Genomic DNA, 25,823 nt, shown 5'->3' with positions numbered 1-25,823 from the left:
CGCTAAGAACCTTGGCGTGATCCTGGACAACACACTGTCGTTCTCAACTAACATCAAGGCGGTGGCCCGTTCCTGTAGGTTCATGCTCTACAACATCCGCAGAGTACGACCCTGCCTCACACAGGAAGCGGCGCAGGTCCTAATCCAGGCACTTGTCATCTCCCGTCTGGATTACTGCAACTCGCTGTTGGCTGGGCTCCCTGCCTGTGCCATTAAACCCCTACAACTCATCCAGAACGCCGCAGCCCGTCTGGTGTTCAACCTTCCCAAGTTCTCTCACGTCACCCCGCTCCTCCGCTCTCTCCACTGGCTTCCAGTTGAAGCTCGCATCCGCTACAAGACCATGGTGCTTGCCTACGGAGCTGTGAGGGGAACGGCACCTCAGTACCTCCAGGCTCTGATCAGGCCCTACACCCAAACAAGGGCACTGCGTTCATCCACCTCTGGCCTGCTCGCCTCCCTACCACTGAGGAAGTACAGTTCCCGCTCAGCCCAGTCAAAACTGTTCGCTGCTCTGGCCCCCAATGGTGGAACAAACTCCCTCACGACGCCAGGACAGCGGAGTCAATCACCACCTTCCGGAGACACCTGAAACCCCACCTCTTTAAGGAATACCTAGGATAGGATAAGTAATCCTTCTCACCCCCCTTTAAGATTTAGATGCACTATTGTAAAGTGACTGTTCCACTGGATGTCATAAGGTGAATGCACCAATTTGTAAGTCGCTCTGGATAGGAGTGTCTGCTAAATGACTTAAATGTAAATGTAAGTGTTAAATAAAAGTAAAACTAAATGCATACTATTCAACCGATCACTGCCCGCACCTGCTCGCCCGTCCAGCACGCTACTCTGGACGGCTCTGACTTAGAATACGTGGACAACTACAAATACCTAGGTGTCTGGTTAGACTGTAAACTCTCCTTCCAGACTCACATTAAGCATCTCCAATCCTAAATTAAATCTGGAATAGGGTTCCTATATCGCAACAACGCATCCTTCACTCATGCTGCCTAACACACCCTTGTAAAACTGACCATCCTACCGATCCTCAACTTCGGTGATGTCATCTATAAAATAGCCTCCAACACTCTACTCAACAAACTGGATGCAGTCTATCACAGTGCAATCCGTTTTGTCACCAAAGCCCCATACACTACCCACCATTGTGACCTGTACGCTCTCGTTGGTTATTTTACACCATAATTTGCAAATAAATTCATAAAAAGTCCAACAATGTGATTTTCAGGATTTTTTCCCTCATTTTGTTTGTCATAGTTGAAGTGTACCTATGATGAAAATTACAGGCCTCTCATATTTTTAAGTCGGAGAACTTGCACAATTGGTGGCTGCCTAAATACTTTTTTGCCCCACTGTATATCGAACCTTATCATAGATAGATCCTTGTCTTGATCTTTCATAGAACCATACCATCATAGATAGAACCCTATGAAAGATCAAGACAAGGTTCTATCTATGATGTTAAGGTTTGATATATGACGATAGGGTTCTATCTATGATGGTAGGGTTCAATGATGGATCAAGACTGTACGGTTGTATCTATGATGGTAAGGATCTAAGATGGCATGGTTCTATGACGTCTCAAGACAGTAAGGTTCTATGATGTTAAGGTTATATCTAAAATAAAGGTTCTATGATGCTAGGCTTTTATCTCTATTGGTAGAGTTATATCTATGACGACAGTGTTCTGTCTATGATAGTAATGTTCTATGACAGATCAAGACAGTAGGGATTCTATCAATTACGGTAGGGTTCAATTATGGATCAAAACAATAGGGTTATGTCTGTGATGGAAGGTTTCCATCTTTGACGGTAAGGTTCCATCTATTACTGTAAGGTTCTATGATGGTAGGGTTCTGTCTATGAATGTAGGGTTCTATCTGTGAAGGTAAGGTAATATCCCAAAAATATATACAGTATATTAAATATATATATATATATATATATATATATATATATATATATATATATATATATATAAATAAATTATTTTTGCTGGATCTCAGAAAGAGTAACTGCTGCCTTGGCAGGAACTAATGGTGATCCATAATAAACCCCAGGAAGAGTAGCTGCTGCCTTGGCAGGAACTAATGGTGATCCATAATAAACCCCAGGAAGAGTAGCTGCTGCCTTGGCAGGAACTAATGGGGATCCTTAATAAACCCCAGGAAGAGTAGCTGCTGCCTTGGCAGGAACGAATGGGGATCCATAATAAACCCCAGGAAGAGAAGCTGCTGCCTTGGCAGGAACTAATGGAGATCCATAATAAATACAAATACAAAACAACCAATATGTTCGTGAGAGTCTCAGCCTTCGATGGTGGGGTCATACAGACGTTTTTATGAGAAGACCGATTTTCGGGACGTCTCCTAGTCTGACGAACACCACTGTAGCTCTGCCACCTTCCTCCAAACATCAGAGGATGCGCTGGATTGAGACACAACCCATGAAAAAAGACAGATATCTTTATCTTAAACTGAAGGAATCATGCTATTTAGATAGGGGGTCCATTAAGTCCTCAGTGTGCTGACGGTGTCTCTGTGTCTCTCTCCTGTAGATAGGAAACATCAGGCCAGAGACAGAGATCAGATGGTACAAAGACGGACTGGAGATTGAAGAGGATGATGCTGATTACAAGAAGATCGAGATGAAGGACGAGGTGTTGATCTTCAACATCGGAAAGGTGAGGAAGTACCAGTGGGGGAGGGGGGTAGACAGATGGGGAGAAGACCTGGGTCACATACATAATGTCCTCTACTTCCAAACTACTCAAGGTCAGGAAGTTGCAGTGGGGGAGGGGGGTAGACAGACGGGGAGAAGACCTGGGTCACATACATAATGTCCTCTACTTCCAAACTACTCAAGGTCAGGAAGTTGCAGTGGGGGAGGGGGTAGACAGATGGGGAGAAGACCTGGGTCACATACATAATGTCCTCTACTTCCAAACTACTCAAGGTCAGGAAGTTGCAGTGGGGGAGGGGGGTCCACAGACGGGGAAGGTGCCTCTGATGTAGCTTGTCCGTATAATGGAACCAAGCTCCACCCGCCCTGCATGCTGGTCAGACTAAAATTAATCACAGCTCAAGTATTTGCCATCCAGTAGGTTATGTCTTTAACCCAGGTCTGATGTTGTGAAGGGTTCAGATGACTTTTGAAGAGCGTTGCTTCTAATAATAGGACTGATGTCTATGGTTGTCACTCTCAGTAGATTAGATGTGAGCATGTGCTGTTTGGTGATGCTTCCAAAATAATAGCTATTTTATTATGACACTTTCTAATGTCTAAAGCAGGGCTCCCCAACCCTCTTCCTGGAGATCTACCATCCTGTGGGTTTTCAGTTCAACCCTCTTCCTGGAGATCTACTGTCCTGTGGGTTTTCAGTTCAACCCTAATTTAACACACATCTACCAATTAGATGCTCAACAAGAACTTATCTAGCTGAATCATATACACTAAATTAGGGCTGGACTGAAAACCCACAGGACAGTAGATCTCCAGGAACAGGGCTGGACTGAGATCCTACAGGACAGTAGATCTCCAGGAACAGAGTTGGACTGAGAACCTACAGCACAGCAGATGAAAACTGTTGTACATATTAAAACTACTATTAAAATGTCCAGAAACAAAGACCTTTCTTCTGAAACTTGTCAGTCTATTCTTGTTCTGAGAAATGAAGGCTATTCCATGTGAGAAATTGCCAAGAAACTAACGATCTCGTGCAATGCCGTGTACTACTCCCTTCACAGAACAGCGCAAACTGGCACTAACCAGAATAGAAAGAGGCACGTACATTAGAGTGTCTAGTTTGAGAAACAGACGCCTGACAAGTCCTCAACTGGCAGCTTCATTAAGTAGTACCCACAAAACACCAGTCTCAACGTCAACAGTGAAGAGCCTTCTAGGCAGAGTTCCTCTGTCCAGTGTCTGTGTTCTTTTGCCCATCTTAATCTTTTATTTTTATTGGCCAGTCTGAGATATGGCTTTTTTGCCTAGAAGGCCAGCATCCCGGAGTCGCCTCTTCACTGTTGACGTTGAGACTGGTGTTTTGCGGGTACTATTTAATGAAGCTGCCAGTTGAGGACTTGTCAGGGTCTGTTCCTCAAACTAGACACACAAATGTACTTGTCCTCTTGCTCAGTTGTGCACCGGGGCCTCCTACTCCTCTTTCTATTCTAGTTAGAGCCAGTTTACGCTGTTCTGTGAAGGGAGTAGTACACAGAATTTACGATATCTTCAGTTTCTTGGCAATTTCTCACATGGAATAGCCTTACGAGTTTCAGAAGAAAGTTACTTGTTTCTGGCCATTTGGATCCTGTAATCGAACCCACAAACGCTGATGCTCCAGATACTCAACTAGTCTAAAGAAGGCTAGTTTTATTGCTTATTTAAATCAGCACAACAGTTTTCAGCTGGGCTAACATATTTGCAAAATGGTTTTCTAATGATAATTTTGCCTTCTAAAATGATAAACTTGGATTAGCTAACACAACGTGCCATTGGAACACAGGAGTGATGGTTGCTGATAATGGGCCTCTGTACGCCAATGTAGATATTCCATAAAAATCAGCCGTTTCCAGCTACAATAGTCATTTACAACATTAACAAATGTCTACACTGTATTTCTCATCAATTTAATGTTATTGTAATGGACATTTTTTTTTCTTCTCTTTCAAAAACAAGGACATTTCTAAGTGACCCCAAACCTTTGAATGGTAGTGTACATTTGGGCATTACTTTAGGCTAGAACTATGAGACTGTATAGGGAATAGGGTGTGATTTGGAGCAGAGCCTCATATTGCCTCTGTAATTGATGAGGGCTGGTTGAGTGTCTTTCCAGGTCTCTGACTGTCCTACTCTCTGACTCTAACCCTGTTCCAGTTGTCCAAAAAGGATGCGGGTGTGTACGAGGTGAAGCTAAAGGATGCCAGAGGAAAAGACAAGAGCATGTTCAACCTGACTGAAGCAGGTACTGCGACACCTCTAGTGTGTTCTAGAACAACCTATGTCATGTATATACTGTGTTCTAGAACAACCTATGTCATGTATATACTGTGTTCTAGAACAACCTATGTCATGTATATACTGTGTTCTAGAACAACCTATGTCATGTATATACTGTGTTCTAGAACAACCTATGTCATGTATATTCTGTGTTCTAGAACAACCTATGTCATGTATATACTGTGTTCTAGAACAACCTATGTCATGTATATACTGTGTTCTAGAACAACCTATGTCATGTATATACTGTGTTCTAGAACAACCTATGTCATGTATATACTGTGTTCTAGAACAACCTATGTCATGTATATACTGTGTTCTAGAACAACCTATGTCATGTATATACTGTGTTCTAGAACAACCTATGTCATGTATATATTGTGTTCTAGAACACCTTTGTCATGGCTCTACTGTTTTCTAGAAAAGGGTTTCCCAAACTCGGACCTATGGCCCCCTGGGTGCTTTGGTTTTGCCCTAGCACTACACAGCTAATTAAAATAAACTCTGAAGATGACTTGGTTATTTGAATCATCTTCTGTACGGGGCAGTTTTGCTAAAAGCCCTGATGCTCAATCTGAACATTAACACTTGTCGCTTGCGGGTACGGTTTTGGAAGCACAAGGAACTTATCTTTCATATGAGACAAATAAATAAACTCTAGGTTAAACTGATGCACTCCATGATAGGGTTAGGCAGTGCGTCATTCGAGATGGATGCTGCCGGAACAGGATCCGTCTCCTCTCTGTTTTGGACTGTTTCAGTACGGAACTCATTTGCCCTGGTCTGGTACCTCTCTGGTACCTTTCTCACTTTTTACAATGTAAATATTCCAATAAAAGCGATCAGTGTTAATTCGAGTTGCCTCTTCTGTAATTCTCATGCCCCCTAAAAAAACGTAATGTGAAAACATGCCTGATATTCTAAGAATTGATTTGTGTTGGGCCGGCCCAGGTTTATGGGTTGTGCAACACTGTAGCCTAGAGACAGACCAGTGTGTGGCCATTGCTGTGGTGCAACACTGTAGCCTAGAGACAGACCAGTGTGTGGCCATTGCTGTGGTGCAACACTGTAGCCTAGAGACAGACCAGTGTGTGGCCATTGCTGTGGTGCAACACTGTAGCCTAGAGACAGACCAGTGTGTGGCCATTGCTGTGGTGCAACACTGTAGCTTAGAGACAGATCAGTGTGTGGCCATTGCTGTGGTGCAACACTGTAGCTTAGAGACAGACCAGTGTGTGGCCATTGCTGTGGTGCAACACTGTAGCCTAGAGACAGACCAGTGTGTGGCCATTGCTGTGGTGCAACACTGTAGCCTAGAGACAGACCAGTGTGTGGCCATTGCTGTGGTGCAACACTGTAGCCTAGAGACAGACCAGTGTGTGGCCATTGCTGTGGTGCAACACTGTAGCCTAGAGACAGACCAGTGTGTGGCCATTGCTGTGGTGCAACACTGTAGCCTAGAGACAGACCAGTGTGTGGCCATTCCTGTGGTGCAACACTATAGCCTAGAGACAGACCAGTGTGTGGCCATTGCTGTGGTGCAACACTGTAGCTTAGAGACAGACCAGTGTGTGGCCATTGCTGTGGTGCAACACTGTAGCCTAGAGACAGACCAGTGTGTGGCCATTGCTGTGGTGCAACACTGTAGCCTAGGGACAGACCAGTGTGTGGCCATTGCTGTGGTGCAACACTGTAGCCTAGAGACAGACCAGTGTGTGGCCATTGCTGTGGTGCAACACTGTAGCCTAGAGACAGACCAGTGTGTGGCCATTGCTGTGGTGCAACACTGTAGCCTAGAGACAGACCAGTGTGTGGCCATTCCTGTGGTGCAACACTATAGCCTAGAGACAGACCAGTGTGTGGCCATTGCTGTGGTGCAACACTGTAGCTTAGAGACAGACCAGTGTGTGGCCATTGCTGTGGTGCAACACTGTAGCCTAGAGACAGACCAGTGTGTGGCCATTGCTGTGGTGCAACACTGTAGCCTAGGGACAGACCAGTGTGTGGCCATTGCTGTGGTGCAACACTGTAGCCTAGAGACAGACCAGTGTGTGGCCATTGCTGTGGTGCAACACTGTAGCCTAGAGACAGACCAGTGTGTGGCCATTGCTGTGGTGCAACACTGTAGCCTAGAGACAGACCAGTGTGTGGCCATTGCTGTGGTGCAACACTGTAGCTTAGAGACAGACCAGTGTGTGGCCATTGCTGTGGTGCAACACTGTAGCCTAGAGACAGACCAGTGTGTGGCCATTGCTGTGGTGCAACACTGTAGCCTAGAGACAGACCAGTGTGTGACCATTGCTGTGGTGCAACACTGTAGCTTAGAGACAGACCAGTGTGTGGCCATTGCTGTGGTGCAACACTGTAGCCTAGAGACAGACCTGTGTGTGGCCATTGCTGTGGTGCAACACTGTAGCCTAGAGACAGACCAGTGTGTGGCCATTGCTGTGGTGCAACACTGTAGCTTAGAGACAGACCAGTGTGTGGCCATTGCTGTGGTGCAACACTGTAGCCTAGAGACAGACCTGTGTGTGGCCATTGCTGTGGTGCAACACTGTAGCCTAGAGACAGACCAGTGTGTGGCCATTGCTGTGGTGCAACACAGCTCAATTTGGCTTCTGCATCACATCCTCTGTACGGAGCCTCTGGACCACATTGTTGGATAAAGCATAAATATTATTGAGGTGCTTTTTTTTCATGGGTTCCGGTACCTCAGAGCCGCCCAGGTCAACCCCTCTCGGCTCACTTTTTGTTCCAGGACCTGCCGATTTACAAACTAAGCACTGGGATTAGGGTTAGTGTTCCCACACAGCCATATCTCCATTATAGAGTGATTGTTTAATAATAATAATAATAATAATAATAATAATATAATAATATATGTTGTTTACGGAAGACAATGCTATATGCATGCTCCAACACCTGTGTAAGAGTAATCCTGGAAGTATAGTGGAAGTGTAGTTTCTAGGATGGAGTCACCCATAGCTGTATGGATCTGTGGGTGAGTAATCCTGGAAGTATAGTGGAAGTGTAGTTTCTAGGATGAGGCCCTCATAGCTGTATGGATCTGTGGGTGAGTAATCCTGGAAGTATAGTGGAAGTGTAGTTTCTAGGATGAGGCCCTCATAGCTGTATGGATCTGTGGGTGAGTAATCCTGGAAGTATAGTGGAAGTGTAGTTTCTAGGATGAGGCCCTCATAGCTGTATGGATCTGTGGGTGAGTAATCCTGGAAGTATAGTGGAAGTGTAGTTTCTAGGATGAGGCCCTCATAGCTGTATGGATCTGTGGGTGAGTAATCCTGGAAGTATAGTGGAAGTGTAGTTTCTAGGATGAGGCCCTCATAGCTGTATGGATCTGTGGGTGAGTAATCCTGGAAGTATAGTGGAAGTGTAGTTTCTAGGATGAGGCCCTCATAGCTGTATGGATCTGTGGGTGAGTAATCCTGGAAGTATAGTGGAAGTGTAGTTTCTAGGATGAGGCCCTCATAGCTGTATGGATCTGTGGGTGAGTAATCCTGGAAGTGTAGTTTCTAGGATGAGGCCCTCATAGCTGTATGGATCTGTGGGTGAGTAATCCTGGAAGTATAGTGGAAGTGTAGTTTCTAGGATGAGGCCCTCATAGCTGTATGGATCTGTGGGTGAGTAATCCTGGAAGTATAGTGGAAGTGTAGTTTCTAGGATGAGGCCCTCATAGCTGTATGGATCTGTGGGTGAGTAATCCTGGAAGTATAGTGGAAGTGTAGTTTCTAGGATGAGGCCCTCATAGCTGTATGGATCTGTGGGTGAGTAATCCTGGAAGTATTAGTGGAAGTGTAGTTTCTAGGATGAGGCCCTCATAGCTGTATGGATCTGTGGGTGAGTAATCCTGGAAGTATAATGGAAGTGTAGTTTCTAGGATGAGGCCCTCATAGCTGTATGGATCTGTGGGTGAGTAATCCTGGAAGTATAGTGGAAGTGTAGTTTCTAGGATGAGGCCCTCATAGCTGTATGGATCTGTGGGTGAGTAATCCTGGAAGTATAGTGGAAGTGTAGTTTCTAGGATGAGGCCCTCATAGCTGTATGGATCTGTGGGTGAGTAATCCTGGAAGTATAGTGGAAGTGTAGTTTCTAGGATGAGGCCCTCATAGCTGTATGGATCTGTGGGTGAGTAATCCTGGAAGTATAGTGGAAGTGTAGTTTATAGGATGAGGCCCTCATAGCTGTATGGATCTGTGGGTGAGTAATCCTGGAAGTATAGTGGAAGTGTAGTTTATAGGATGGAGTCACCCATAGCTGTATGGATCTGTGGGTGAGTAATCCTGGAAGTATAGTGGAAGTGTAGTTTCTAGGATGAGGCCCTCATAGCTGTATGGATCTGTGGGTGAGTAATCCTGGAAGTATAGTGGAAGTGTAGTTTCTAGGATGAGGCCCTCATAGCTGTATGGATCTGTGGGTGAGTAATCCTGGAAGTATAGTGGAAGTGTAGTTTCTAGGATGAGGCCCTCATAGCTGTATGGATCTGTGGGTGAGTAATCCTGGAAGTATAGTGGAAGTGTAGTTTCTAGGATGAGGCCCTCATAGCTGTATGGATCTGTGGGTGAGTAATCCTGGAAGTATAGTGGAAGTGTAGTTTCTAGGATGAGGCCCTCATAGCTGTATGGATCTGTGGGTGAGTAATCCTGGAAGTATAGTGGAAGTGTAGTTTCTAGGATGAGGCCCTCATAGCTGTATGGATCTGTGGGTGAGTAATCCTGGAAGTGTAGTTTCTAGGATGAGGCCCTCATAGCTGTATGGATCTGTGGGTGAGTAATCCTGGAAGTGTAGTTTCTAGGATGAGGCCCTCATAGCTGTATGGATCTGTGGGTGAGTAATCCTGGAAGTATAGTGGAAGTGTAGTTTCTAGGATGAGGCCCTCATAGCTGTATGGATCTGTGGGTGAGTAATCCTGGAAGTATAGTGGAAGTGTAGTTTCTAGGATGAGGCCCTCATAGCTGTATGGATCTGTGGGTGAGTAATCCTGGAAGTATAGTGGAAGTGTAGTTTCTAGGATGAGGCCCTCATAGCTGTATGGATCTGTGGGTGAGTAATCCTGGAAGTATTAGTGGAAGTGTAGTTTCTAGGATGAGGCCCTCATAGCTGTATGGATCTGTGGGTGAGTAATCCTGGAAGTATAATGGAAGTGTAGTTTCTAGGATGAGGCCCTCATAGCTGTATGGATCTGTGGGTGAGTAATCCTGGAAGTATAGTGGAAGTGTAGTTTATAGGATGGAGTCACCCATAGCTGTATGGATCTGTGGGTGAGTAATCCTGGAAGTATAGTGGAAGTGTAGTTTATAGGATGGAGTCACCCATAGCTGTATGGATCTGTGGGTGAGTAATCCTGGAAGTATAGTGGAAGTGTAGTTTCTAGGATGGAGTCACCCATAGCTGTATGGATCTGTGGGTGAGTAATCCTGGAAGTATAGTGGAAGTGTAGTTTATAGGATGGAGTCACCCATAGCTGTATGGATCTGTGGGTGAGTAATCCTGGAAGTATAGTGGAAGTATAGTTTATAGGATGGAGTCACCCATAGCTGTATGGATCTGTGGGTGAGTAATCCTGGAAGTATAGTGGAAGTATAGTTTATAGGATGGAGTCACCCATAGCTGTATGGATCTGTGGGTGAGTAATCCTGGAAGTATAGTGGAAGTATAGTTTATAGGATGGAGTCACCCATAGCTGTATGGATCTGTGGGTGAGTAATCCTGGAAGTATAGTGGAAGTGTAGTTTATAGGATGGAGTCACCCATAGCTGTATGGATCTGTGGGTGAGTAATCCTGGAAGTATAGTGGAAGTATAGTTTATAGGATGGAGTCACCCATAGCTGTATGGATCTGTGTGTGAGTAATCCTGGAAGTATAGTGGAAGTATAGTTTATAGGATGGAGTCACCCATAGCTGTATGGATCTGTGGGTGAGTAATCCTGGAAGTATAGTGGAAGTATAGTTTATAGGATGGAGTCACCCATAGCTGTATGGATCTGTGGGTGAGTAATCCTGGAAGTATAGTGGAAGTATAGTTTATAGGATGGAGTCACCCATAGCTGTATGGATCTGTGTAAAACTGCTACAGTAAGTGTATTTTTATTTATTTGAAGGATTCTTTCTCACTGATGATACAACAGGTAAAGGTGATTACTTTACAAGCCCTTAACCAGTTTTAAGAAAAATACCCCCAAAAATAATAAATAAAAGTAAGAAATAATTAAATAGCAGCAATAAAATAACAATAGGGAGGCTATATACAGGGGCTACCAGTACAGTCAATGTGGTAATATGTACATGTAGGTAGAGTTATTAAATTGCATAGAAAATAACAGAGAGCAGCGACAGCGTAGAAGAGGGGGATGTGAATAGTCTGGGTGGCCATTTGATTAGATGTTCAGGAGTCTTATGGCTTGGGGGTAGAAGCCTCTTGGACCTAGACTTGGCGCTCTGGTACCGCAGGCGTGCGGTAGCAGAGAGAACAGTCTATGACTAGGGTGGCTGGAGGGCCATATGTTTCAGAAGCAGTATCGCAAGCGATGATGATTGACGTTTCTAAACATTAAAACACAGCGTCGGGATTGTAGTTCACATGAGGTAGTCGTGGGCAAACTAATGGCTGGAAACTATAGAGAGAAGGCAGAATGCTGAGTTTGAGAGCTAGGTACCACTGTGTTCTAGAATACGTCTGTCATGGCACTCCTGTGTTCTAGAACACCTTTGCCATAGCTCTACTGTGTTCTAGAACACCTTTGCCATGGCTCTACTGTGTTCTAGAACACCTTTGCCATGGCTCTACTGTGTTCTAGAACACCTTTGCCATGGCTCTACTGTGTTCTAGAACACCTTTGCCATGGCTCTACTGTGTTCTAGAACACCTTTGCCATGCCTCTACTGTGTTCTAGAACACATTTGCCATAGCTCTACTGTGTTCTAGAACACCTTTGCCATAGCTCTACTGTGTTCTAGAACACCTTTGCCATAGCTCTACTGTGTTCTAGAACACCTTTGCCATAGCTCTACTGTGTTCTAGAACACCTTTGCCATAGCTCTACTGTGTTCTAGAACACCTTTGCCATGGCTCTACTGTGTTCTAGAATACGTCTGTCATGGCACTCCTGTGTTCTAGAACACCTTTGCCATAGCTCTACTGTGTTCTAGAACACCTTTGCCATGGCTCTACTGTGTTCTAGAACACCTTGCCATGGCTCTACTGTGTTCTAGAACACCTTTGCCATGCCTCTACTGTGTTCTAGAACACCTTTGCCATAGCTCTACTGTGTTCTAGAACACCTTTGCCATAGCTCTACTGTGTTCTAGAACACCTTTGCCATAGCTCTACTGTGTTCTAGAACACCTTTGCCATAGCTCTACTGTGTTCTAGAACACCTTTGCCATAGCTCTACTGTGTTCTAGAACACCTTTGCCATGGCTCTACTGTGTTCTAGAACACCTTTGCCATGGCTCTACTGTGTTCTAGAAAACCTTTGCCATGGCTCTACTGTGTTCTAGAACACCTTTTCCATGCCTCTACTGTGTTCTAGAACACCTTTGCCATAGCTCTACTGTGTTCTAGAACACCTTTGCCATAGCTCTACTGTGTTCTAGAACACCTTTGCCATAGCTCTACTGTGTTCTAGAACACCTTTGCCATAGCTCTACTGTGTTCTAGAACACCTTTTGCCATAGCTCTACTGTGTTCTAGAACACCTTTGCCATGGCTCTACTGTGTTCTAGAATACGTCTGTCATGGCACTCCTGTGTTCTAGAACACCTTTGCCATAGCTCTACTGTGTTCTAGAACACCTTTGCCATGGCTCTACTGTGTTCTAGAACACCTTTGCCATGGCTCTACTGTGTTCTAGAACACCTTTGCCATGCCTCTACTGTGTTCTAGAACACCTTTGCCATAGCTCTACTGTGTTCTAGAACACCTTTGCCATAGCTCTACTGTGTTCTAGAACACCTTTGCCATAGCTCTACTGTGTTCTAGAACACCTTTGCCATAGCTCTACTGTGTTCTAGAACACCTTTGCCATAGCTCTACTGTGTTCTAGAACACCTTTGCCATGGCTCTACTGTGTTCTAGAACACCTTTGCCATGGCTCTACTGTGTTCTAGAACACCTTTGCCATGGCTCTACTGTGTTCTAGAACACCTTTGCCATAGCTCTACTGTGTTCTAGAACACCTTTGCCATAGCTCTACTGTGTTCTAGAACACCTTTGCCATGGCTCTACTGTGTTCTAGAACACCTTTGCCATGGCTCTACTGTGTTCTAGAACACCTTTGCCATGCCTCTACTGTGTTCTAGAACACCTTTGCCATAGCTCTACTGTGTTCTAGAACACCTTTGCCATAGCTCTACTGTGTTCTAGAACACCTTTGCCATAGCTCTACTGTGTTCTAGAACACCTTTGCCATAGCTCTACTGTGTTCTAGAACACCTTTGCCATAGCTCTACTGTGTTCTAGAACACCTTTGCCATGGCTCTACTGTGTTCTAGAATACGTCTGTCATGGCACTCCTGTGTTCTAGAACACCTTTGCCATAGCTCTACTGTGTTCTAGAACACCTTTGCCATGGCTCTACTGTGTTCTAGGAACACCTTGCCATGGCTCTACTGTGTTCTAGAACACCTTTGCCATGCCTCTACTGTGTTCTAGAACACCTTTGCCATAGCTCTACTGTGTTCTAGAACACCTTTGCCATAGCTCTACTGTGTTCTAGAACACCTTTGCCATAGCTCTACTGTGTTCTAGAACACCTTTGCCATAGCTCTACTGTGTTCTAGAACACCTTTGCCATAGCTCTACTGTGTTCTAGAACACTTTGCCATGGCTCTACTGTGTTCTAGAACACCTTTGCCATGGCTCTACTGTGTTCTAGAACACCTTTGCCATGGCTCTACTGTGTTCTAGAACACCTTGCCATGGCTCTACTGTGTTCTAGAACACCTTTGCCATGGCTCTACTGTGTTCTAGAACACCTTTGCCATAGCTCTACTGTGTTCTAGAACACCTTTGCCATAGCTCTACTGTGTTCTAGAACACCTTGCCATGGCTCTACTGTGTTCTAGAACACCTTTGCCATGGCTCTACTGTGTTCTAGAACACCTTTGCCATGGCTCTACTGTGTTCTAGAACACCTTTGCCATGGCTCTACTGTGTTCTAGAACACCTTTGCCATGGCTCTACTGTGTTCTAGAACACCTTTGCCATGGCTCTACTGTGTTCTAGAACACCTTTGCCATGGCTCTACTGTGTCTTAGATAACCTCTGTCATGGCTCTACTGTGTTCTAGAATACCTATGTATCTCTCCAAGGTCAAACTTTGTCCACTACTGTGACTATTGTTGACGACTATTAATGCCTGTAATCTGTTCCAGGTTACCAAACTGTGCTAAACGAACTGTTCAGGGTGATTGGTGAGTCTCATCATCTACACGTTATTAAACAAATACACTGCATGTGGAACATTGTGTTCTATAAAGCGGGTGGTTCGACCCTCAATGCTGATTGGCTGAAGGCTGTGGTATATCAGACCATATACCATGGGTATGACCCCAAAAATATTTGTATTGTTCTAATTACATTGGTAACCAGTTTATACCACACACCCTTGTTCCTTATTGCTTAAGTATACAATATGATTGAATAATGAACAATTACGTTTATTATCCTATCTGCATTGTCTCCTCCAGCCAACTCATCAACTGAGATCAGTGTGAAGAGTACAGAACATGGTATCGTCCTCTACTCCTTGATCACCTATCACATGGAGGACCTCCAAGTCGGCTGGCTGCACAAGTAAGACTCTGGACCTAAAGTCTCCCTACCCTAACCCTACCACAAGGAGGAGCTCGAAGTGGGCAGGCTGTAAAAGACTATCACTCCACTACATAGTGGCTCCATAGTTCCCTACTCCACTACCTAGTGGCTCCATAGCTCCCTACTCCACCACCTAGTGGCTCCATAGTTCCCTACTCCACTACATAGTGGCTCCATAGCTCCCTACTGCACTACATAGTGGCTCCATAGCTCCCCACTGCACTACCTAGTGGCTCCCTACCCCACTATCTAGTGGCTTCCTACCCCACTACCTAATGGCTCCTACCCCACTATCTTGTGGCTTCCTACCCCACTACCTAATGGCTCCCTACCCCACTATCTAGTGGCTTCCTACCCCACTACCTAATAGCTTCATAGCTTCCTACTCCGCTACCTAGTGGCTCCATAGCTCCCTACTCCACTACCTAGCAGCTCCAAAGCCCCCTACTGTACTGCCTCGTCGCTCCATCGCTCCCTACTGCACTACATAGTGGCTCCATAGCTCCCTGCTGCACTACATAGTGGCTCCATAGCTCCCTACTTCACTACCTAGTGGCTCCATAGCTCCCTACTCCACTACCTAGTGGCTCCATAGCTCCCTACTCCACTACCTAGTGGCTCCATAGTTCCCTACTCCACTACCTAGTGGCTCCATAGTTCCCTACTCCACTACCTAGTGGCTCCATAGCCCACTACTCCACTACCTAGTGGCTCCATAGCCCCCTACTCCACTACCTAGTGGCTCCATAGCCCCCTACTCCACCACCTAGTGGCTCCATAGCTCCCTACTCCACTACCTAGTGGCTCCATAGTTCCCTACTCCACTACCTAGTGGCTCCCTCCCTACTCCACTACCTAGTGGCTCCATAGTTCCCTACTCCACTACCTAGTGGCTCCTCCCTACTCCACTACGTAGTGGCTCCCTCCCTACTCCACTACCTAGTGGCTCCAAGGCACAACAGAGGTAGCGCACTATAGAAGAAATATGGTGACATTTCAGAGTCTTAGTGATATACCTCCATCTACCTACCTCATGTCTCTGTTCCAGTGATATACCTCCATCTACCTACCTCATGTCTCTGTTCCAGTGAATCATCCATCTACCTACCTCATGTCTCTGTTCCAATGAATCCTCCATCTACCTACCTCATGTCTCTGTTCCAGTGATATACCTCCATCTACCTACCTCATGTCTGTTCCAGTGAATCCTCCATCTACCTACCTCATGTCTCTGTTCCAGTGAATCCTCCATCTACCTACCTCATGTCTCTGTTCCAGTGATATACCTCCATCTACCTACCTCATGTCTCTGTTCCAGTGATATACCTCCATCTACCTACCTCATGTCTCTGTTCCAATGAATCCTCCATCTACCTACCTCATGTCTCTGTTCCAGTGATATACCTCCATCTACCTACCTCATGTCTCTGTTCCAGTGAATCCTCCATCTACCTACCTCATGTCTCTGTTCCAGTGAATCCTCCATCTACCTACCTCATGTCTCTGTTCCAGTGAATCCTCCATCTACCTACCTCATGTCTCTGTTCCAGTGAATCCTCCATCTACCTACCTCATGTCTCTGTTCCAGTGAATCCTCCATCTACCTACCTCATGTCTCTGTTCCAGTGAATCCTCCATCTACCTACCTCATGTCTCTGTTCCAGTGAATCCTCCATCTACCTACCTCATGTCTCTGTTCCAGTGAATCCTCCATCTACCTACCTCATGTCTCTGTTCCAGTGATATACCTCCATCTACCTACCTCATGTCTCTGTTCCAGTGAATCCTCCATCTACCTACCTCATGTCTCTGTTCCAGTGATACCTCCATGTCTAAAAATCTATGGATGTATAGAGTGCTCATGTTGACTCAGTGTGTGTGTCTTTCTGTGTATCTGTCTGCAGGGAAGCAAAGATCGCCCACTCTGACAGAGTCCAGTGTGGAGTGACCGGGGAGCAGCTGTGGCTCAAGGTGAATGAGCCCACAGAGAAAGATAAGGGCAAATACACAATAAATATCTGTGACGGCAAGGACGGGGTTAAGAGGTTCTGTGACCTGTCTGGACAAGGTGAGGAACCGTCACACACACACACACGCACGCACGCACGCACGCACGCACGCAAACACACACACACACACACACACACACACACACACACACACACACACACACACACACACACACACACACACACACACACACACACACACACACACACACACACACACACACACACACACACACACACACACACACACACACACACACACACACACACACACACAGAAGTGTACAGAAACAAATTGATTGAGGACGGAGGTTTCATCATCACATCCCCAGTCTGCTGTGTCTGACCTGTCAACATTTTCAAGTATCTAGTACGGGCAACTTTAATGGTGGTGGGCGCCTCAAAACATAGGAACTCATCATGAGGGCCGCAGTGACCCACGATTCTGTGTACCCACATCCATACCTTCATCCCCCACATAAACCCACATCTAAACCCACATCATACCCACATCCATACCTTCATCCCCCCACATAAACCCACATCTAAACCCACATCATACCCACATCCATACCTTCACCCCCCCCACATAAACCCACATCTAAACCCACATCCATACCTTCATCCATACCCCACATAAACCCACATCCAAACCCACATCATACACACATCCATACCCACATCTAAACCCACATCATACCCACATCATACCCACATCTAAACCCACATCCGTACCCCCCACCAAACCCACATCTAAACCCACATCCATACCTTCATCCCCCCCACATAAACCCACATCCAAACCCACATCATACACACATCCATACCCACATCTAAACCCACATCCATACCGACATCCGTACCCACATCCGTACCCACATCTAAACCCACATCTAAACCCACATCCATACCCACATCTAAATAACACATCTAAACCTACATCCGTGCCCACATCTAAACCCACATCCGTACCCACATCTAAACCCACATCTAAACCCACATCCATACCCACATCTAAACCCACATCTAAACCTACATCCGTACCCACATCTAAACCCACATCCGTACCCACTTCTAAACCCACATCCGTACCCACATCTAAACCCACATCCCATACCCAAATCTAAACCCACATCCGTACCCACATCTAAACTCACATCCATACCCACATCTAAACCCACATCTAAACCCACATCCATACCCACATCTAAACCCACTTCTAAACTCACATCTGTACCCACATCTAAACCTACATCCATACCCACATCCGTACCCACATCCATACCCACATCTAAACCCACATCCAAACCCACATCTAAACCCACATCCGTACCCCCACCAAACCCACATCCGTACCCACATCCATACCCACATCTAAACCCACATCTAAACTCACATCCATACCCACATCTAAACCCACATCTAAACTCACATCCATACCCACATCTAAACCCACATCCGTACCCACATCTATACCCACATCCATACCCACACCCGTACCCACAACCGTACCCACATCCATACCCACATCCATACCCACATCTGTACCCACATCCGTACCCACATCCATACCCACATCTAAACCCACATCCATACCCAAATCTAAACCCACATCCGTACCCACATCTAAACTCACATCCATACCCACATCTGTACCCACATCCGTACCCACATCCATACCCACATCTAAACCCACATCCATACCCACATCTAAACCTACATCCGTACCCACATCTGAACCCACATCCGTACCCACTTCTAAACTCACATCTGTACCCACATCTAAACCCACATCCATACCCACATCTAAACTCACATCCGTACCCACATCTATACCTTCATCTAAACCCACATCCATACCCACATGTGAAGTTAGAGCCAGCGGAAGCATTTTGGGGGCCCTAAGTGAAATTTTGTTGGGCGACCCCGCCACTTTGCGAGCAAAACAGTTTAGCGACCCCTCTCTTGATAGCAGCGCCATATTATTGGTGTGGATCGCTGGTTTCGTAAAAATCAAATGTATTTATAAAGCCCCTTTTAAAACATCAGATGTCACAAAGTGCTGTACAGAAACCCAGCCGAAAACCCCAAACAGCAAGCAATGCAGATGTAGAAGCACGGTGGCTAGGAAAAACTCCCTAGAAAGGCAGGAACCTAGGAATAAATCTAGAGAGGAACCAGGCTGAGGGATGGCCAGTCCTCTACTGTATTTGCAGTAGCAAAGCAGTGAAAGTTGACATTGTGTTTCCGAATGACATCACCAAGAGGTAGAATATATAGTGAAAACTATAGTGGTCCTAAAACGGAACCTTGAGGAATGCCGAACGTACAATTGATTTGTCAGAGGACAAACCATCCACAGAGACAAACTGATATCTTTCCAAGAGATACGCTCTAAACCAGGCCAGAACTTGTCAGTGTAGACCTATTACGGTTTCCTATCTCTCCTAAAGAATGTGGCGATCGACGGTGTGAAAAGCAGCACTAAGGTCTAGAATCAGGACAGATGCAGAGCCTTGGTCTGACGCCATTAAAAGGTAATTTACCACCTTCACGAGTGCAGTCTCAGTGCTATGATGGGGTCTAAAACCAGACCGAAGCATTTCGTGTACATTATTTGTCTTCAGGAAGGCAGTGAGTTGCCGCGCAACAGCTTTTTCTTAATGGAGATTCGATAAAGGCCAATAGTTTGTTTTACATTTTCCGGGTCAAGGTTTGGCTTTTTCAAGAGAAGCTTTATTACTGCCACTTTTAGTAATTTTGGTACACAACCAGAGGATAAGGAGCCATTTATTATGTTCAACATAGGAGGGCCAAGCACAGGAAGCAATTCTTTCAATAATATAGTTGGAATAGGGTCCAGTATGAAGCTTGAGGGTTTAGAGGCCATGACTATGAATGTGTCAAGAGATAAAGGATTTTAAAAAACTTGAGTGTCTCTATTGGTCCTAGGTCCTCAGGACAACGGAGCTTTGGAGAAATGTACATATTCAAAGTGGAATCTGTAATTTGCTCTCTAATGATCATCTTTTCATCGAAGAAGTTCATTAATTTATCACTGCTGAAGTGAAACCTATTCTCTCTTGTTGAATGAGTTAGAGCCCTGTCTATGTTCATAGATAAGATGAGAGCACCCCTCCAGCTAGGATGGAGTCCGTCACTCCTCAGCAGGTCAGGCTTGGTCCTGTTTGTGGGTGAGTCCCAGAAGGAGGGACAATTATCTACAAATTCTATATTTTGGGAGGGGCAGAAAACAGTTTTCAACCAGCAATTGAGTTGTGAGACTCTGCTGTAGAGCTCATCACTCCCCCTGACTGGGAGGGGGCCAGAGACAATTTCTCGATGCCGACATCTTTCTAGCTGATTTACACGCTGAAGCGATGTTGTGCTTGGTGGCCTCTGACTGTTTCATCCTAACATCGTTGGTGCCAATGTGGATAACAATATCCCTATACTCTCTACACTCGCCAGTTTTAGCTTTAGCCAGCACCATCTTCAGATTAGCCTTAACGTCAGTAGCCCTGCCCCCTGGTAAACAGATTAGCCTTGACGTCAGTAGCCCTGCCCCCTGGTAAACAGATTAGCCTTAACGCCAGTTGCCCTGCCCCTGGTAAACAGATTATCCTTAACGTCAGTAGCCCTGCCCCTGGTAAACAGATTAGCCTTAACGTCGGTAGCCCTGCCCCTGGTAAACAGATTAGCCTTAACGCCGGTAGCCCTGCCCCTGGTAAACAGATTAGCCTTGACGTCAGTAGCCCTGCCCCTGGTAAACAGATTAGCCTTAACGTCGTTAGCCCTGCCCCCTGGTAAACAGATTAGCCTTAACGTCGTTAGCCCTGCCCCTGGTAAACAGATTAGCCTTAACGTCGTTAGCCCTGCCCCCTGGTAAACAGATTAGCCTTAACGTTGTTAGCCCTGCCCCCCTGGTAAACAGATTAGCCTTAACGTCGTTAGCCCTGCCCCCTGGTAAACAGTGTATGATCACTGGATGATTCTTTTAAGTCTGAAATATTGGGGGTAATGGAGTCGCCAATGACTCAGGTTTTCAATTTGTCAGAGCTAATGGTGGGAAGCTTTGGCAGCTCAGACCCTGTAACGGGTGGCAGAGAGACCTGAGAAGGCTCAGTCTCTGACCCCGACTCGTTACTTAATGGCGAGAACCGGTTGAAAGTTTCTGTCGGCTGAATGAGCGACACTGCTTAAGTATGCCAACAGCATTTCTTTCCAGAAGCCTTGAGAAGATTGTCCGGCTGCGGGGACCGTGCGAGGGGATTTATACTGCTATCTGTACTTACTGGTGGCACAGATGCTGTTTCATCCTTTGCTACACTTAAATGTCCCTCGCCTAGTGATTACATCTGAAGCTGTGCAGGCAACACATCTATCCTCATCATAAGCCAATAGTTCTCCTGTATATTATGGATACAGCGACTGCATAGGGTTAATATTAATAATATTGATGGTTTTTCGGCTGGTGGTAGAACCATGTAGAACCTTCCTGTAGAACCATGTTCAGTGTGAAGAAGTTCAATAAAGGGAAATATGTTAAATGCAGAGTTTTGATTAAATGGTTATTAAAAAGTAAAAACCAAAACGTTTGGCAGGTAGCCAAGGTGCAACAAACGGCACAGAGACAAGTCCGGAAGTTGTAATCAACCCCAGAGTAATGAATACAACAGACTCCTGTAAACAGACTGCTCTGAATGCCATTATTTCAGCCCAGGATATGATAACTGTCTCCCAAGCTGACATTCTGTTGAAGGAATTCTAAATTCCTCTGTATTGTTTCCCAATCAGAATTAAATACTCTTTCAATGCATTCGAAGGGCTTGTAAGACCCTATGTTTTTATATGAATGGACAGAGCCCCGGTCTTAAAAGTCAGGTAACATCGTTTAATTCAAGAGAGTACTGGGTACATACACATTTTTCCACAGGTTATAAACTGAAAATGACGTCAGCGTTTTCTAAATGTTCCGTCTCTTCATGACACTGGTAGAAAGGCCCTATAGTTCTTTGAGCCTTCCCTCCTCACCTGAAGGTCAGTCAGTGTAGATAGCATTCTAGACAGTCTGGTGATAGTCCATCCCTGCCATCTGGAGATAGTTCATTCATTTGTACCAAGGCATTGTTCTAAACGCCTGACTATATTATATACAATTGGGAATGGGAGCAAGAGAGAAAATTAATATATGTACAGTACATAATAGTATTTGGACTAGTCAGTCCTGATTGAAATGTATACATAATTAATCATCATTGCTAAAAATTCCCTTAACACATTCGCATGCTGCTTCTTTCATCTGAAGGCTGAACGGTGGGTTTAAGTGCTGTTTAGCAGCTTGTAACTAATGAGTTGTTTGTCATTGCAGCCTGGGAGGAAGCCTTCGTAGAGTTCCAGAGGCTGAAGTAAGTTCAATAACTCTACACCAGACTTTTAGCTCTCTGTGGAACTCTTGTTCTGCCAGACAGACGGAAACAGTGGATGTAGTTGTTGTTATTCCTGACCCTGTGTCTGTCTCGCTGTCTGTCTTCCTCAGGGCTGCTGCCATTGCAGAGAGAAGTGAGTGGCTATTTATATTCTCCAATATTATGAAACATCTTCTCTGCTCTCTTCCTGCTCTGGGCTGGAGGGAGGAGGCTCTGAATGGCACACTGTGTGCCCTTGCCTGTTAACATTGATCATCCTGTATTGCAGACCGTGCCCGGGTTGTGGGAGGTCTGCCAGATGTAGTCACTATCCAGGAAGGAAAGGTAACAAGGATCTCTCAAAGGGCTTTATTGGCATGGGAACCATGTGTTTACATTGCCAAAGCAAGTCTCTCTCTAGCGCTCTCACTTCCCACATCTCTCACACTCACTATCGCTCTCTGTCTCTCACGCTCGCATCTCTCTCTCTGTCTCTCACACTCACTATCGCTCTCTGTCTCTCACGCTCGCTCTCACTTCCCACATCTCCCTCTCTCTTTCTCTCACACTCACTATCGCTCTCTGTCTCTCACGCTCGCTCTCACTTCCCACATCTCCCTCTCTCTTTCTCTCACACTCACTATCGCTCTCTGTCTCTCACGCCGCTCTCACTTCCCACTCTCTCTCTCTCTCACACTCACCATCTCTCTCTCACACTCACCATCTCTCTCTCACACTCACCATCTCTCTCACACTCACCATCGCACTCTGTCTCTCACGCTCGCTCTCACTTCCCACTTCTTCCTCCGTGTCTGTATGTGAATATGTTTCTTAGGGAACAGTGTTTAATATTGTGCTGACATCATGCCTCCCCACTTCTCCAGTCTCTGAACCTGACAGGCAACGTGTGGGGTGACCCTGCACCCGAGGTCACCTGGATGAAGAACGACAGAGAGCTGGTGTCTGACGAACGCTACGCCCTCAAGTTTGAACACGGCAAGTTCGCCAGCATCACCATCGCGGCGGTAACCACGACCGACTCAGGGAAGTACGCACTCCTGGTGAAGAACAAGTATGGAACTGAGGCAGGAGAGTTCACTGTGTCCGTCTACATCCCAGAGGAAGAGAAGAAAGAGTAGATGGGTTGGAGGGATGGAGTTGGAATGGGAGGAATAGTTATAATAGGCTGAAGGATGACAGGGCGATCTCCAAAGCTCTTTACCCCAGTGCATGATGGTAAACAGAGAACAGGAGATAAAGATTCGGTGCGTATTCTTCCAGTGCACCATGTCTATACTGATGTGTTGAATCTAAATGATGAACCTGGTTTGAATCATGGATTCCATCTGTCTCTGTCAGCACTGGGATAAACAGCTGGGAGTTTCACCCTTCAGAAGAATAATAGTGTCATACTCTACAGTTGTTGTTGCTTGGTTTGTCGTCTGTGTTTGTAGATGTAAGGATGTTTGGTCCAACCAGGAGATGGTTGACTTCTCTGTCTGCTGCTTTCAGCTGTTACTCTCTTACCTGCTACAACATTACTGTGGGTTAAACTTTAGAAATACATTGTACTAAAATTTGAACTCTGACTGGAGTGTTAGACAACCACAACATATTACAGCAGAGGTCAGAGATCAGAGGAGACTGGAGGGTTGAGGAAGTAAAGGCCTAGCAGGCAGTATGTGTAGGCATCCCAAATGGCCCCCTATACCCCAAGGGCCCTGGTCAAGTAGTGCACTGTATGGGAATGGGGAGCCATTGGGACGCCTTCTCATTGTGTTTCTGTATAGCCCTGTATCTTTAGTGTGTTTATGTGAGTCGAGCCTGAAACTGGTTCTGTCTGTCTGACACACAGCATCAGGCCTGGACACATAACACACACACACACACAGACACACACAGACACACACAGACACACACAGACACACACAGACACACACACACACACACACACACACACACACACACACACACACACACACACACACACACACACACACACACACACACACACAGTTTGTCCATAGAATCAGATTTGTATAGGCTGACATGACACTATACAATATACATTGTGTTCTGACATGACACTGTACAATATACATTGTCTTCTGACATGACACTATACAATATACATTGTGTTCTGACATGACACTATACACTATGCATTGTGTTCTGACATGACACTATACACTATACATTGTGTTCTGACATGACACTATACACTATGCATTGTGTTCTGACATGACACTATACATTGTGTTCTGACATGACACTGAAGAAAGGAAGGCAAAGTAGGAAGCTAAAGAAGGTGACATAATTATGTCAAAGATCGCTGTGAGAGCTACCTTATAAAAGGTGTTTTGTGTTCATTGAAAATAATAACCTGCTGTCCTCCTCATGACCCTTGTCCCTGTGTTAATAAAGGATCTTACTCACTGTCTCTGCTCATCTTCATCTTCAACGTCAATGGATGTTAGTATTGATTCTATCTATCTACTACTGTAGCCAAGTCCACAAGTCCAAGCAGGATGTGTTCATGTTATGAATGTGAGGCAATGGAGAGCGACTGACCCTGCTCATTGAAGCCACGAAGTTCAAGGCCGACCGCGGCACTGCTGGCATTGTTTACAGAAATAGGATGCCAATTATAGTGAATGGAAAGATGGCAATCTTCATGGTCAGTCTTCATGTAAATAAAATAAAATGTCTTGAAGACAATCTTGGTACCAATAAGACACCAGGGGCCTCATTCATGAAAATGTTCCTAGATTTATACTTGAACTTAGTCATAAGATCATTTCCTCTGTTGTGCTTTACGTTCGATTCATAAAAGATACTGAACAGAAAAAACCTACGAAGCCCATTTGTAACTTATGCACCTGTGATCTATAAATCTAAAATGAACTTAAAATTGATGGCACCTGCCCTTCAGCAGTCTGATGGTACTCTCCACAACCGACCTTGTTCTGCTGTCTGATGGTACTCTCCACAACCGACCTTGTTCTGCTGTCTGATGGTACTCTCCACCACCGACCTTGTTCTGCTGTCTGATGGTACTCTCCACAACCGACCTTGTTCTGCTGTCTGATGGTACTCTCCACAACCGACCTTGTTCTGCTGTCTGATGGTACTCTCCACAACCGACCTTGTTCTGCTGTCTGATGGTACTCTCCACAACCGACCTTGTTCTGCTGTCTGATGGTACTCTCCACAACCGACCTTGTTCTGCAGTCTGATGGTACTCTCCACAACCGACCTTGTTCTGCTGTCTGATGGTACTCTCCACAACCGACCTTGTTCTGCTGTCTGATGGTACTCTCCACAACCGACCTTGTTCTGCTGTCTGATGGTACTCTCCACAACCGACCTTGTTCTGCTGTCTGATGGTACTCTCCACAACCGACCTTGTTCTGCAGTCTGATGGTACACTCCACAACCGACCTTGTTCTGCTGTCTGATGGTACTCTCCACAACCGACCTTGTTCAGCAGTCTGATGGTACTCTCCACAACCGACCTTGTTCTGCAGTCTGATGGTACTCTCCACAACCGACCT

General features: G+C 45.6%; 1 protein-coding gene across 1 annotated transcript in view; it reads left to right on the top strand.

The window, feature by feature from the left end:
* The window catches only part of myom1a (myomesin 1a (skelemin)), a 198,575-nt gene extending 173,868 nt beyond the window's left edge, over positions 1-24,707 (top strand). The window contains exons 26-34 of the mRNA XM_052462696.1: positions 2,576-2,701; positions 4,897-4,984; positions 14,411-14,449; positions 14,726-14,831; positions 16,757-16,920; positions 22,233-22,269; positions 22,401-22,423; positions 22,559-22,614; positions 23,154-24,707. Of these exons, the coding sequence (XP_052318656.1) occupies positions 2,576-2,701; positions 4,897-4,984; positions 14,411-14,449; positions 14,726-14,831; positions 16,757-16,920; positions 22,233-22,269; positions 22,401-22,423; positions 22,559-22,614; positions 23,154-23,408 (894 nt within the window). The 3' untranslated portion in view covers positions 23,409-24,707. The remainder of the gene's footprint in view (positions 1-2,575; positions 2,702-4,896; positions 4,985-14,410; positions 14,450-14,725; positions 14,832-16,756; positions 16,921-22,232; positions 22,270-22,400; positions 22,424-22,558; positions 22,615-23,153) is intronic.
* The last annotated feature ends 1,116 nt before the right edge of the window (positions 24,708-25,823 follow it).

Source organism: Oncorhynchus keta, chromosome 15 (assembly GCF_023373465.1).
Source record: "Oncorhynchus keta strain PuntledgeMale-10-30-2019 chromosome 15, Oket_V2, whole genome shotgun sequence".
Classification (NCBI taxonomy): domain Eukaryota; kingdom Metazoa; phylum Chordata; class Actinopteri; order Salmoniformes; family Salmonidae; genus Oncorhynchus; species Oncorhynchus keta.
This window is presented reverse-complemented; position numbering and strand designations above follow the sequence as displayed.